We start from the raw sequence: 14,979 nt of genomic DNA, 5'->3' as shown, positions 1-14,979 counted from the left end.
TTCTTATGCTAGGAGATTAAACTCAATAATTCTTTAAATAAGCTCACGTATGCATATTTATTCCGTAACCCCCTGAAACGTTACAATATATTACCATGAGGAGGGCCCACAGTAAGGGCAGAAACGTTGGAAAAAATCTGCATTCTACGTTTTTCACCGACTTACATATCCAAGAATTTCAACCAACTATAATACTGAGGTCAAGGTTATTCAGGTAAGTATCTAACGGAGTTTTATTACTGCTGAAGCCACATGACCGATTTGGTCGCTAGCTCTCCGTCTATAAATGTTGCCACCGTCTCAACCATCTGCCGAGGGATGAGAAGGGACTCGTCCACGGCTCGGAGATCGCGCTCCAACTCTTGGATCGTCGTCAGCGGAGCGTGCTTCACCTAGTTGGCAGTCGGGATCCCCGGGCGCTAGTAAGACTCCACCTCTGCCAAGGCCGTCATCTCCTGACCCTGAAGAGTGAAGCGGGTGGGAAGTACTCGGCCAACGGGCCCACGCCCCATGTGGAGCATGGCGCACTTCGCGGGCTTGAACCGAAGCCCAATCCCACCCGCCGCAGCCTCCACTGCCTTCAACAGCGCCTCCATCTCCTCCGGAGTGTCCGATATTAAGGCCAATTCGTCGGCATAGGCAAGCAGATTGTGCCGATGGCCGTGTAGCGCGTAACCCGCCGGGTGGGCCGATGCCGCACGCAGCACCGGCTCCAGCGCCAGGTTAAACGCCACAGGGCTCATCGGGCACCCTTGACGCACTCCGGAGTTGAAGGTGACGGGGTCCGTGTATCCCTCAGACGTTCGCACACGGGTGGAGCAGCCGTTGTACATTTCTTCTACAATATTCCTCAACGGCGACGGGACTCCCGCTTCCTCGAAAGCGCGCCAGATAGCCCCGTGGGGGACCGAGCCGAACGCGTTCGACAGATCCAGCCACGAGACGATCACTTGGCGCCCCGACCTGCGAGCGTCGGAAAGGATTTCCTGCAGCACGAAGTTGTGCTCATAGCACCCCTCGCACGGCAGGAAACCCTTCTGCTCCGGACTGAGCCAGTTGTTGTGGACGGCCCAGGCAGTAAGCCGGTCACCCAGCAGCGCGGCGAAGAGTTTGGGCGTGGTGTCACCCAGCGCGAGCGGCCTCCAGTTGGACAGGTCGTCGCGGTCACCCTCTTTGTGGATGAGAACCGTGTTCGACGACTTCCAGCTGGGGGGACCGCCTCCAGACGACGGCAGGCGTTGAACGTCGCCGTCAGCAAACGACAGTCGGGGTCGGCCTTCCGGAGGTCACGGTAGGTGAGCCCGTCGGGACCCGGCGCTGAATTATTCATGCGCTGGAGCCGGCGGTCCACCTCTCGCTCCGTGAAAGGCCTAATCAGACCGTCGTTGCTGTTTTCATCCGGAGGTGCAAAAGGTTCGGCCAGAGAGCGGCCCCCCCAGGCTCTCCGCCGGAGCGTACATGTCCTCAAAGTGTTGACGGATCCGCTTCTTTGACACTTCACAGTGCTGGAGCAGGCCCGTCAACACTTCTTGGACAGCGCGCCGACGGTTCGCTCGGAAGAGCCGCTGAATCCTTGTGGCCTCTCTCACTCGGTCCCTCCCCCCCCCGTTGAAAGTGCCCCACGGCGCTCCCCACCGGGGCTTCCGCGATTCCCCGCCCGCCCGGACCCCCCGTGCGGGGCTTCCCCAGCCCTCCCCCCGCGCCGGCCCCCCGCACGACCGGCCGCCCTCTCCTCCCCCGCAGCCCCCACACTCGCTCCACTGATTTGGAGGAACGTGGCGACTCGCGCCGCCAGCTCCTCCAGATCTTCCCAACTGACAGACGCTTCCGCCAGGCCGATCAGCTGTTCCCGCTCACGCACCACGCCCTCCTCGCCGAAGCGATTCACGGCGTGGTGGATCATCGCGGACTGGTCGGTCGGCCTCGGCGGCTGCCCCACCGGAGCCGATGGCTGACGGGGTTGGTTGGGCCGTCGTTGGCTCCCCGCAGGTGGACACCCGCGCCCAGAGGTCGCGGGCCTCCCGTCACCAATGGCTCCTCCTGCCCGTTGTGCTCCGGTCCTCCGGATAGCACCTCCTCTATTTCTTGTTTGGCTGCGGGGCTCCATATCCGTGGAGCACGTGTCCGGCGTCCTCGTTCTAGAAGCGGAAAAAGAAGAGAAAACGTTATTATTATTATTATTTATGTTGCCGCGTGCACGCGCGCCTGGCGCCGCATTAACCCTCGAGGCGCAAACGCGGGAGCCTCGCCTTAGAGTCGCTGGCGGTCGCGAATTATTAATGTTGATATTTGAACTGGTACTACTCGCTGCGTCGCCTGCGGGCTCGAACACGGACGACGACCCCGATGATGATGTTGCGGACGGGGCTGGTGAAGACGGCGGGCTCTCCTCGGTGGACGCCGGGGCGGACCCGCAGGGATGTCGTCGGCGGGTCCGCTGGGGGACGACGCTCCACGGATCCCTCGCTGGTGAGACCGCCCTCGACTCAGCTTCCGCGATGGAGGGGAGGGTCCTTGCCGCACGTGGCAGTGCGGCAGGTGGTCCAAAGGTGGTCGTGGTGACCCTCCCCCCTGCGAGAGGCCTTGGGGTGGTGATCGGCCCCCCGCACATCGTCGTCGTCGTCGTCGCCGTAGTTAGAGTCGCGGCCACCGCCGACGTGATCGGCTGTCCGCTTACCGACCCCGCTCTCCGGCTCCGGGTGTTGTGGGCCGGCGGGGCCGGCATCTCCCACGGTGGAGGGCTGCCTCCGGTGGGACCACCAGGGGGAAGTGATGTGGCCCTGGCGGTCGATCGCAGCCCTCTGCGTGCAGCCGGCACGCCGGACGATGGCTGCATCGTCGCGGTGGTGGCGCCCGCGGTGACGGCGGCGTATGTAGTTGCCTCCGTCCTGATCCGCCCCCGGAGTGTTGATGGTCGGGGGGGGGCCTCCTCTGTTGATGGTGGGCCCCGCCGCGTTTGGTGATGGTGTTGCGGCGGGGCGCAGATGCTGTGCCCCCCTTAGTCCCGGGGATGTCCGCTGTGGCCTGGACACGGTGCCTCTCCTGGTGGAGGTAGATGGTGGGGTCGGCTCGACCGGCACGCTGGCGGCTCTCCTCCTCCTCGTCAGGGGGCCCTCGTGGATGGAAGGTCGGGCCCCCGGAGAGCCGCGTTGACCCCCGCTGGTCCTCCGCACCCCGTCGTTGGAGAGACGGGGTGCCTCTGGGGTCGTCCTCATTGCCGGCAGCCGACTGGTACTGCACCGCGCTCCAGACCGCGCTCCAGTCGTAGTGGCGGGCGCCACAGATGTTGTGCGGGCGGTCTCGTCACTCCTCCGTGGGTAGCTGATGGTCTGCCGCGTCGTCCTTGACGTCCCACTGGTGGTGGCAGGGCGTGTGGTGGTGGTTGCCCTGCTGGAGCCCGCCGTCGCCGTCGTCGTCGTCGCTGTCCTCGTCGCCCGTGTCCGACCCACAGGCGTCGCAGCGCTGAAAAAGTTCATAATTGGCCGCTCACGGCCCTCGTCAATAGTGCGCGGCTGTTGCGCCGCGGGTGCTTCAGACGCACCCCGACTACCTGTTGCTGGCGCGGGATGGCCCCGCTCGTGGTGCAGCTTCACCGCCTTGAGGTGATACCCCCCCTCGCCGATGAAGCCACACACACCGCAGCGGAACTTCAGAGAAGAAATAAAGGGGAGATAGAAAAGGATTGGGGTAAGAGACGGGTTATCAAAGGAGTTGAAGAAGAAAGCGACAGTCGGTATTGCCTCTGTTACCTGAAGAAAGAGTCGGTAACAGAGGGGGAGGATAAATTACCGACGTCCCGCAGTACCGACCTGTGACTCGCGCCAACAGCTTCGGCTACTGACCGCCGGGGGGGCAGCACCAGCCTGTCGCACCTTTGGCAGGTCAGACGCGTTTCAGTCGTTCCCGACCTGGGGCAACGACAGACGTGGTGGTAGAAGGATCTCGAAGCTGTCGCCGAGGCAATAACTCGCGCTATTACCTCAGAGAAACTTCGAGACTTACGTTAACTCTGGGCTGTTGAAGCCGGAGAGACCAACCCTCGTGCCGACGCACTTGCAGTCGGTCTTCCAGCAACTACAACCCGTTGAGTTTTAACGCGTTTGGGATGGGAGCGCAACCGGGCACTGCAACTCACCGTCACAAGGGCACCAACAAGTGTTGGTGCGACGGCTCGCTACAGTGACGGAAACTAGGGGTGGGGTAAAGGATTAACCGGCCTAGTGCCGCTCGAGGACGGCCAAGTAAAGTCGCCCCGCAATCGGCACCGTATGGCCGGGGGAAAGAGAGAGAAGAAAGAAAGAAAGGCACTACTTACCTCAGACGGGTCCACCCACCGGCGCGATGTCCCGGGGAGTTCCGCCGCGTACACTACGGGGGGACGAAGCGGGGGAGACGCACACACCCGCTGCACAACACTCGCGCACTTAAACCGCGTCCCGATCGCTTCCCGGCAAAACTTAAAACTTAACGCCTAGCTAATAAATTAAATAAATAAATAAATAGCTAAAATCTCAAAGTGTATAAATAAAACTTAAATATACGGGTGTATAAATAAAATGTATATAAAAGTCAAAAAATAAAAAATAAAAATCTAAAAAATCAAAAAATTAAAAATCAGCCTATCCTATCCTACTGATTTTTGGAAGGTGGCGGCGTGCTCTGATATTAAAAGTCCTAGTGGGCCTGCTCCCTACGGTACTGCAATGCAGGGTTGACCCGCGGCGGAGCCGGCGCAAGCCCCTGACACTCCACCACCTTCCAAAAATCAGATTAATATACTGGCCCCCCTATGGGGAGCGTATCAGATATTAAGCCGATAATACAGATTAAAGGGCGTTTATTTAAACAAACAATGTTCCCCCGGGCTCACATTGTTTGCCCGGGGGTGATATGTATACAGATTCCGCCCCTGGCGGTGGCTTAGAAATAAACAGACAAAATTTTTGTATATATAAGTACAGTAATGAACTAAAAGGAATAACGTCTTTGGCTTTACCACATCGGTTAAAAATAGGTATTAAGTTGCATGCACTCGAGGGATTGGAACACGAAAAGGGAAGGTATAAATAAATCTTTGGCTAACTGAAAATCCCGGAGTGCATGCATCTTGTTAAAACTAAAAAAGACAGTAAGGAAGTAATAAATATATGAATAAATAAAACGAGTAAAAAGGTGACATTAAAATATGTGGCTTAGATATATATACAAATAAAATATAGGGCCCAGCCCCTATCGGCCACCGCCCTTAGATTTCAATAGAAAGAAAAAGGAAAAAGAAATGTATAAGTAAAATTTCGCTTACAGAGCGTGCAATTCGAATTAAATTAAAAAAATATTGGAGTGAATATATTAAAATTTTTAAAACCTTAAAATGTTAAAATATTGGGACGCAGCCTAGGCTTGGCCCGTGAGCGGTGGCCTATCGCCATTTAAGTTTTCGCTTTCGTTCCCGTTCGCTCCCGCGTCACCCCCCAAGGGTCCGCTCAGCTCAGGCACGCGATACTGCCTGACGCCCGAGACGTACTCCACGTATATATCACGTGACCAGCGTATGGTCTCCGAGACAATGAGCCGGCGCATCAGAGCTGCATACCTGTTACCAATATGCAGCTGTTTCAGCACCGACTCATTCCTCGGGTCCCATGAGCCGAGGGCGCTGACGACGAACGCAGAGACCGTCACCCGGTAACCGCGCCTTCCGAGCTCATCGGCCAGGGGCTTATACTTTAAGATCTTACGTCCCCTGGCCTCATCAAAAGCTACTTTACGATTCTCGAAAGGCACGGTCACATCGACGATGACGATACTCTTTGAGGGCTCATGCCTGACCACAATGTCAGGTCTGAGAGCCCCCAGTTCCCCGTCGATCCCCTCGACGTGCTGGTTCACCCGGAGCTGCCCTGGCAGGCGGTTCGCCTTCGCTAGGCGGGCGACGATGGCATCATGCCGCAGCTGCCACGCGGCCGAGTGCGGGCGGCAGTGGCAGATCACATGGGGAAGGGATTCGAGTGCCCCCCCGCAGCGCCGGCAACGCCTGTCCCCGTCGCCTCAGCGTCGTGCCCCGTTAAGGGGCAAGACGTCCAGGCGCGCGCGGTGGACAAAGCGCCAATTAGCGAAGCGGGTGAAGCTGCCGCCGCGGAGGAAATGGTTTGAGAACCTCGCCCACGACGACCACCTCGAATACCTTCCCCTGGTCCGGCTTCCTAAGAAGCCTCTGACTATAGTGCTCCGCCCATGCCGCCCGCAGCCGGCGTACAATCTGGCCTCGTGCTCGCGGCGGCACCACCGTCGTCCGTCCAGCCGAGCCCCGGATCTCCACGGCCAGCTCCCCAAGCTTGGCAGACCATCGCCACCTCAGGCCCAGGGCCTTCGCGCTCCTCCTCGCCGCATTCCGAGCCCTCGACCACAGCGAAGAAGTGTCCCCCCCGTCTCTGGCAAGCCCATCTTCCAGCAAGCCGGAGAGATAGGCCGCCAGGTCGTAGCACGACGGGTCCCGTCCAAGTTTCCTGGACACCGCCCGCCCCAGCGAGCTCCACGCCAACCCCCTGACCACCGCATCGGCCGCGGATAGCATCCGGAAGGTGTGAGCGATGGTCAGGGCGTCGGCAAGGTCTGCCAGAGGAAGCAGTCCGCATCCCCCCCTACTGGGAGGGAGGAAGACCACCTCCGCGCTAGCTCTCTGGGGAAGGTTTAGCCAGGACTTCGCCAGGCGCTTAGCTAGCCTGTCGGTTGCCGTCAGAGGACCCTTCTCCACGTGTGCTCCCCGCAACGAGAAGTCAAGACGGGGCAATATGAATGTTGCCACCGTCTCAACCTTCTGCCACGGGGTGAGGAGGGACTCGTCAACGGCTCGGAGGTCGCGCTCCAGCTCCTGGACCGTCACCAGCGGGGTCTGCTTCACCTGGTAGCCAGTCGGGATCCCCAGGTGCATGTAGGGCTCCCTCTCTGCCAGAGCCGTCATTTCCTGACCCTGGAGGGTGAAGCGGGTGGGAAGAACCCGGCCACCGCGCCCACGCCCCATGTGGAGCGTGGCGCACTTCGCGGGTTTGAACCGAAGTCCAATCCCACCCGCCGCAGCGTCCACTGCCTCCAGCAGCGCCGCCATCCCCTCCGGAGTGTCCGATATTAACGCGAGATCGTCGGCGTAAGCTAGCAAATTGTGCAGCGTGTAACCCGCCGGGTGGGCCGATGCTGCACGCAGCACCGGTTCCAGTGCCAGGTTAAACGCCACAGGGCTCATCGGGCACCCTTGATGCACTCCGGAGCGGATGGTGACGGGGTCCGTGTATCCTTCAGACGTTCGCACACGGGTGGAGCAGCCGTTATACGACTCAACGGGTGTATAAATAAAACCGTATAAAAAAGTAAAAAAAAGTTCAAAAATAAAAGTCTAAAAAATCAAAAAATTAAAAATCAGCTATCCTAACTGCTGATTTTTGGAAGGTGGCGGAGTGCTCTGATATTAAAGTCCTAGTGGGCCCGCTCCCTACGGTACTGCAATGTAAGGTCGACCCGCGGCGAAGCCGAAGCAAGCCCCTGACACTCCACCACCTTCCAAAAATCAGATTAATATACTGGCTCCCCAATGGGGAGCGTATCAGATATTAAGCTGATAAGAACAGATAAAAGGCGTTTAATTAGACAAACAATGTTTCCCCGGGCTTACAATAGTTTGCCCGGGGGTAATATAGTTACAACTTCCGCCCCAGGCGGTGGCTTAAAGAATATAATATAAAATTGTAGAGTGTAAAGTAAATACAATAAAAAGATAAAATGATAATAAAATAAAAGGAACATACATCTTTGGTTTGAGCAATAAAAGTTGAGTTGCATGCACTCCAAGGACCAGAATGTGCAGAGGAAAAAGTATAAGTAGAGATAAAGGAGGGGTGCACTAAATCCTGGAGTACATGCAACTTGTTAAAACTAAAAGAAGACAAAGTAGTATAAAAAAGAATAAATAATAAAAATAAATAAAAAAGACGGCCCGCAGTACCGACCTGTAACTCAAAAACGGATATGGCTCATATTTCTGAAAATCTCAGAAGTCGAGATTTCCATTGATGACACTTAATATTTCTGCATCTGCAAAAATGTACTTTAGCACGCTGTATTTTCTGAACAATTATTGTGAGATCACCGTCATACAAGACTTTGCTAAGCTTTTACAAATTTTCGAAAGCAGAACTATCAAAAATAAAAGAAAGTTCTTCAAAGACTCATGCGTTATTAAAAGAATCAACGAATTCATTTCAGATGACCAAAAAAAGTATTCCCCGAAACTTTCTTAAACAATCTTTTGTTTAAACAATTTACCGATATTTTTTGGACATCATTATTATTCAGATTCGATTTTCTTATCATCTGTATTGTGGTTGATTTCTTTCCTATTTTCGTCTTATCATAAAGTATTCAATGTTGATGTGATTCACTTTCGATTGAGAACGTAAAGCCAATATATTCTTAAGTGTAAGTTTGAAAATATTGATCCCAGGGTGCAAATGGTAAGGAACAAAGTTGGAGGAAATAAAATTTCCTACCTGATCGTTCCCCACCATTTTTACGATAATCATGATAATACACGAGATAATTAAAAAAAAGAAACGTTTTTTACCCCTATTTACAGTCTAACTCAACAAATATCGATAGGATAAAAATGGTAATAACCATTGTTCGGAAGATCGAGATCGACACTTCTGATCACCCTCCCTTCTCCCCATAAGCCCAAAATAAAATCGCACCCTGGAATTATGTCCAAGTGGACCGATTTTTCAACCAATCTCTACTTTGGCTTTTATTTTAAACGTACGAGGAAGGACCGTTTTTACTTGACTCATATCGCGAAAAGACTGAGGGCTATTCTAGACCCTCAGCACCTTGAGGGGGCCGATGGACCGCATGTTTGCATGTTTCGGTCCCAAAAGCAGCGTGAGACTTTAGAAAGAACAGATAACCATGTATTGTCTAAAGCATTCTCTGTTTATGATTATATTACCTCCCCGGCACTTTCCACGTAGATTAGTTTTTGAATCCATTATTTGAAGGGAACATGATTCTAGGTACTAGTGATTCAATAATCCGATAATTTTGATCGATACCACAAGGAGTGCCGTCGACATGTCGTGCCGTGATATTCGATTCGATGTACGCGATATATACATTTTGCACTCGCTTTTCATTTGATGTCTGCTATGTTTTGACGGTGATATTTGATACAGGAGGTTGGATAGATTCAAGTGTGGCGGTGTTACAATGTACTCCAGCGGCTCCTTACTGATCTTTGCCGTCCAGTCTTAATCAATGAAACCAGCGTTCTTTCGGCGTTTTTTATCCCTGCCGAACTCGATTAGTATTTTCCCTCAACTGCTGATTTTTCTGTGCTCTCCTCCGCATCAGCTCCAGTATCTTAGAATCTCTTGTCGTGAACTTTGATTTAATGTCATGAATCTAGCGCGTCGTCGACCCTCAAAACTCAATCAGACGATAATCGTTGATAAAATACTGGAGCACGAAGAAATTTTTATTTAAACTTGACATCGCCCTCAATTTCGGCGAAACTACAGGAGCAACAAAAGCAAAATTTGGGGGACCAATTAGCAACTAAACTTTTCGACCTGGGCATCGGTCCTACGATATCGATCGAGATGCTATGCCAAGAGGTTTGAAATTCCGTCAGGCACAAGTATCCTCGTTTCTTCGAGTGATCGGCCTTTTTCTTTAGGCAGGTGTGGCATTGCGAGACGAACTCGTTGACGTCTTCGTAAATGACAGGCCAGTAATACTACTCTCGGATACGCTGATACTTTTTTTAGTACCCGCGTTGATTGGGAAATGATTTTTCTCCAATATCGGAAGAATTTCTTCTTCTGTAACGACCATGTTCCAGGCCGTCTTCTGTCCCAGGATGATTTTCAACGGGTGTGGGTGGCAGTAATACAGCCTTCCATCGGTTTCGATCTTAAATTCCGGGCATACGCTCGGTTTCTTCTTCACAAGTTCGATCTTTCTGCCGATCCGTGAGTTTGATTGCATAAGATGCAATCTGTCGGGTGTCGCGACGGATTGTAAAATTTCCGAGTTAGGTAATCCGGGGCCTCATTTTCCGAGCCTTTACGATACTCTATCGTGATCTTATGCGCCAAGAGCTTCAGTACCCACCGGGAAAGTCGGGTAGTCGGATTTTCTATGGACATAAGGGATTTCAGGCAGTTGTGATCCGTCACAACTCGAAATGGTGTTCTCTCGAGATAGCAACGTAGCTTGCCGTCGACTGCCCATACGATAGCCAAGCACTCCTCCGTCGTCGAGTATTTTATCTTGACACCTTTTAATGCTCTGCTGAGACAGTGAATCAGGTGTTCTTTGTCCGGTCCACGATGGATGCGGTCTGCTCCTATTTCTGCATCGAAAGCATCGGTGTAAAGTACGAATGGTAACTTCTGTTCTAGTTCTCAGAGTTGACCCCCCGGTCTTTCAATGTTATTTAATGGAGCGATTTTAGCCGGGTCTGGTCGTAGGCCATCTTTGTCGACGTTAAATCCAAGGAATTTGTCTTCAGGCACTGCGAATTGGCTCTTCTCCGGGTTGGCTTTGAGTTTCGCTTCGATTAGAACGTCGAACAGCGTCTTCAGAAGTAGAATATGGTCTTTGAAGGTCCCTGCGGCGATGTTCCAATCGTCGAGATAGACGAATATCTTGGCTATCAGATCTTCGCGGTCTATCGTGATCAGTTTTTGTCGAATTTTCTCCCTAAGCTTGTCCATAAGCTCCCGGAACGTCGTTTATGCTCCGCAAAGTTCGTATGGCATCCTTTTGTATTGAAACAAGCCTTTGCCTTCGAGAACGAAGGCTGTCAAAGGCTGCGATTCCGGATCCATTGGGATTTGGTGAAAGGCTTCGCTCAAATCGATGGTGGAAGTAAATATTGGTTCGTAAAGAGCATCCAGGATTGATTGCATGTTCGGTAGCGGCCACGCCGACAGGTACCTTGTACATCTTGAACGAAATCTTCACAGATGACACTCCGAAGTTTCACGTATTGTCATCGTAAATTCGTACACCCCAGTTGAGCCAAAAGTCCATGCAGAGTATAATCTCGTCAACCAATTGCTCCATGATCGAGAACCACTGGGTGCCAGCCTCATTCGCAACGTTAATCATAAATGATTTGTGTACCTGCGGAACAATTCACTAATAGTCGGCCAAGGTCACTGGTGTTACGATTGTGTCTTCTTTTCCGTGTTCATCGCGTGGCGTTTTATCGACTCATATACGTCTCTATGCATGAAGGAGAAATTTGCGCATGTATCGCCGAAAGCGAGAAATGTTTTTCCACCGATTAATACGATTGCATACAAGATTGCCGAGCCTGTTGAAGGTTGCTCTGGTACAGTCAAGATTATTTCCCTCGCGTGTTTTGGTACCTTCTCTCGCAGTGGCAGGGGCGGTTTATGCACTAGGCCCGCTAGGCCCGAGCCTAGGGCGCCGTGGGCGCCGTGGCAGAAGGGGGCGCCACGGGCCGGCGAAATTTCGCAAGTTTGCGCGCCCCCTTCTCTTATGCACCAATACTAATCGTATGCCCATTGTGACACATCCTGGCGCCGTGGCAGAAGGGGGTGCCCCGGGCCGGCGAAATTCGCAAGTTTGCGCGCCCTCTTCTCTTATGCACCAATACCAATCGTACGCCCACTGCGACACATCCTGACAAGCGAATTTAAGTTTTTTCGTGCTCAATTCATTTTTGTTGTCAAACATTTCTGCGAACAAATTTCCCAACCTACAGTCCCTACATTGTAGTACAACGGACAGCTGGACAAATGAGCGTCAATAAAATGAGTGGCGCCAAGCGCCGTAAATTGACAAAAGAGAAAGAGGAGAAAGAGTCGCTCATAACCCAAAAAATTCCGCGAATTGATACTTTTTTCATCAATCGGGAAACAGTTCAAGAAACGGCGCAAACATCAAGTTCTGCTACAACTGAAGATTCGACGGGCGAGGTAAATATCGACGTACCCTGATAATTTAATATACGTATTAGACTGTTATTCGAAATTATTTTTTATTTTTCTTTCGCCAACGTTTGAATAAAATTTGAAATAATTAATTATCATCACTTGTAAAAGATGAATCTGGGGAAAAAATCCTGTGAATCCCAAACACAAAAATGGCCAAAATAACGAGGCAACCATTCTAGTTGGTTCCAAAACCCTTATCAATGTATATTTCCTGTCTTACCATATCCTGCAATTTTTTCCCGCATTCTCCTGATTTCAGCAAATATCGCGTTTGCAAGTAGAATCTATTGTCGAAAATGAAAAGGAGGCTGAGGAGGAGGAAATAATCGACGAAGTTACGAATTCAGTGACTTCTGCAGCTGAAACTCGTGCCGATGGTCACGATCGTGATTTTTCTCTTACTGACCCTGGTTTGTGGCCAAAAAGAAATTCAGAAATGATTGATTTCATTTTACGAAATCCGTTGGAGCAAGAGGATCCGAGATTGAAGAATTTTCGGGCTTCAAAACGCGTTTATAACGCGTTTATGGGTCTAAAACAAGATATTGTACTGCGCAAATATTTTTTCAAAAAACATCAAATGGTGAAATGCACCGACGAGAATGGTTAACATATTCGCACTCGAAAGGTTGCGTGTATTGCATACCTTGTATGCTATTCTCGACATCAGTAAACGCGTTTACAGAAGGCTTCAACGACTGGAAGAATGATGTGCGAATAGCTGAGCATGAGAGAAGTCTTGGTCATCGAGAAAATACACAAAAGCATGTACTGCGAGGAAATTTATTGGGAAAGATTGATAGCAAGTTACATGTGCAATACATTCAAGAATGTAATTACTGGCGACAAGTACTGACTCGCGTTATAATTGCGATAAAGTTTCTTGCAACGCGAGGCTTGGCTTTCCGAGAAACAGAAGAGAAATTTGGATCGGTCAGCAATGGCAATTATTTGGGTATTCGTGAAGTGATGGCTCGTAACGATCCATTTCTCCAAAATCACATCGATCGGTTCGGAAATCCAGAAAAAGGAAACGTATCGTATTTTTCTAAGGATATTTGCGAAGAATTCATTGCGATGATATATGTTGATCTACTCAAAAAATTGATTTCGGATGTAAAAGCCTCCAAGTATTATGCGATAAGTGTAGATTCGACTCCCGACATTTCACATTCGGATCAGTTGACGTTCATTATCCGGTACGTGTGCAAAAACGGAGAGCCCGTAGAACGTTTTTTGCAATTTATACCTATTGAAGGTCACCACGCGTCTGAGATAGAGCAGGCGATTATGCAGGTATTGTTCAACAAAGATATCGACATAAAGGACTGCCGTGGACAATCATACGACAATGCGAGCAATATGTCGGGCTGTTACGGTGGGGTACAAGCCAAAATTATCGAACGTAATCCTTTGGCGATTTACGTCCCGTGCGCAGCGCATTCCCTTAATTTAGTAGGTCAAGCAGCTGCTGATTGTTGTTCGAGAGCGACCAGATTTTTTATGTTCGTGCAACACGTCTACACATTCTTGAGTGCAGCTACGTCCAGGTGGGGACAAATAAAATCGAAGGTCGAAAATCAGCCTGGAATGCTCTTGCCCAAAAGTTTGTCTGGCACAAGATGGTCAGCTAGAGCGGAAGCATGTCGAGCACTCGTAAGATCGTGGGAGAGTCTGCGAGACGCCCTCGACGATATTGCGGAAAATGGTTCCGAAAAGCCATCCACAAAAGCCGAAGCCGAAGGATTGTCGCAACAATTTGGTTTGCTGGAGACCGCCATAATGGCTGTGACTTGGAGCGATATCTTGGAGCGTTTCGAAAAAACGAATAAAAGTCTCCAGCGCGTTAACATCGATTTGACAACACTTGTACAACTGTATGATGCCCTCCAAGCATTTGTTGTCGGTTTGCGTGATCGTTTCGACGATTATGAAGAGAAAGCAAAGGAGCTATCTCAATGCAACGAATATGCGCATGAGAATCAACGACGCAGAAGAAGGACCGCTCGATTTGACGAGGTAAGCGGTAATGAAGCGATATTGGACGGAAAACAAAACATGCGTATAAAAACGTTTCTCGTCATACTCGATCGATTGTCAAGCGAATTAGAAAAAAGAAGTCTCGCCTACAAAAATGTCAACGCTCGCTTTGGCTTTCTCAGTCGTTTGCCATCACTCACGGATGCAGAGATCATCACACAATGTGAAGATTTACGAACGACATACTCCACCGATCTCGACAACGATTTTGGTGAAGAATGCATACATTTCCGGAATTTTATCCGGGAAATCAGATTGACGGAGGATGAAATCAACATTGGGAAATGTTTGATGATCATTCGCGAGAAGAATATTGTTGCTACATTCCCCAATATGGATATCGTTTTTCGAATGTATCTCACGCTTTTCTCCAGTAATGCTACAGGGGAACGTTCCTTTTCGACGTTGAAAAGAGTGAAATATTATTTACGGAATACGATGGGTCAGAATCGTCTCTCTAGTCTCGCGTTTTTATCGTCGAATTCAGAGCTTGTTGATATGGCAGAGACCGATGCAATCATCGATAAATTTGCAAGATTAAAAGCGAGAAAGCGAACGTTTTAATCGGGTCCACTCAAACGTCAATATCGCCAATATAAAATATATATGTGCTCCATTCCTACCCACAAACCTACATAATATATGTATGATTGAAATTCTGTTTCCGTTAAATTATTTTTGAAATATAAAAATTATTTATTCTAGCCTATGCTTTTTCAACTATTTTATGGAGAGGGGAGAGGGGGCGCTAATTTCGTCAGGCCTAGGGCGCCCGTTTTCGTAAACCGCCCCTGCGCAGTGGACAACATGCCGGTACTTTCGTGCCGCCAAAGGTGAATTTTGGCTTGAAGTGATCTTTGGCTTGCCGAATTCTTTGTCGCTGTTGCGCGACTGTTGTGCTCCGTTTGAGTACGTCCGTGTGAGT

At 50.7% G+C, this 14,979-nt stretch overlaps 1 protein-coding gene and 2 pseudogenes across 1 annotated transcript; 1 reads left to right on the top strand and 2 right to left on the bottom strand.

The window, feature by feature from the left end:
• Positions 1-4,672: 4,672 nt before the first annotated feature.
• LOC124299415 (uncharacterized) lies at positions 4,673-4,854 on the bottom strand (annotated as a pseudogene).
• Positions 4,855-7,469: 2,615 nt separating this feature from the next.
• On the bottom strand, positions 7,470-7,650 carry LOC124299401 (uncharacterized; annotated as a pseudogene).
• A 4,181-nt stretch (positions 7,651-11,831) lies between these two features.
• On the top strand, positions 11,832-14,618 carry LOC124299375 (zinc finger MYM-type protein 1-like). Its single transcript, XM_046752571.1, has 3 exons — positions 11,832-11,996; positions 12,274-12,424; positions 12,700-14,618. Exons 1-3 carry the CDS (start codon positions 11,832-11,834, stop codon positions 14,616-14,618), a joined length of 2,235 nt encoding a protein of 744 aa, XP_046608527.1.
• Positions 14,619-14,979: the final 361 nt, after the last annotated feature.

This window comes from Neodiprion virginianus, chromosome 2 (assembly GCF_021901495.1).
Source record: "Neodiprion virginianus isolate iyNeoVirg1 chromosome 2, iyNeoVirg1.1, whole genome shotgun sequence".
NCBI lineage: Eukaryota > Metazoa > Arthropoda > Insecta > Hymenoptera > Diprionidae > Neodiprion > Neodiprion virginianus.
Note: the sequence above shows the minus strand (reverse complement) of the source record. Positions and strands in the feature narration are given on the sequence as shown.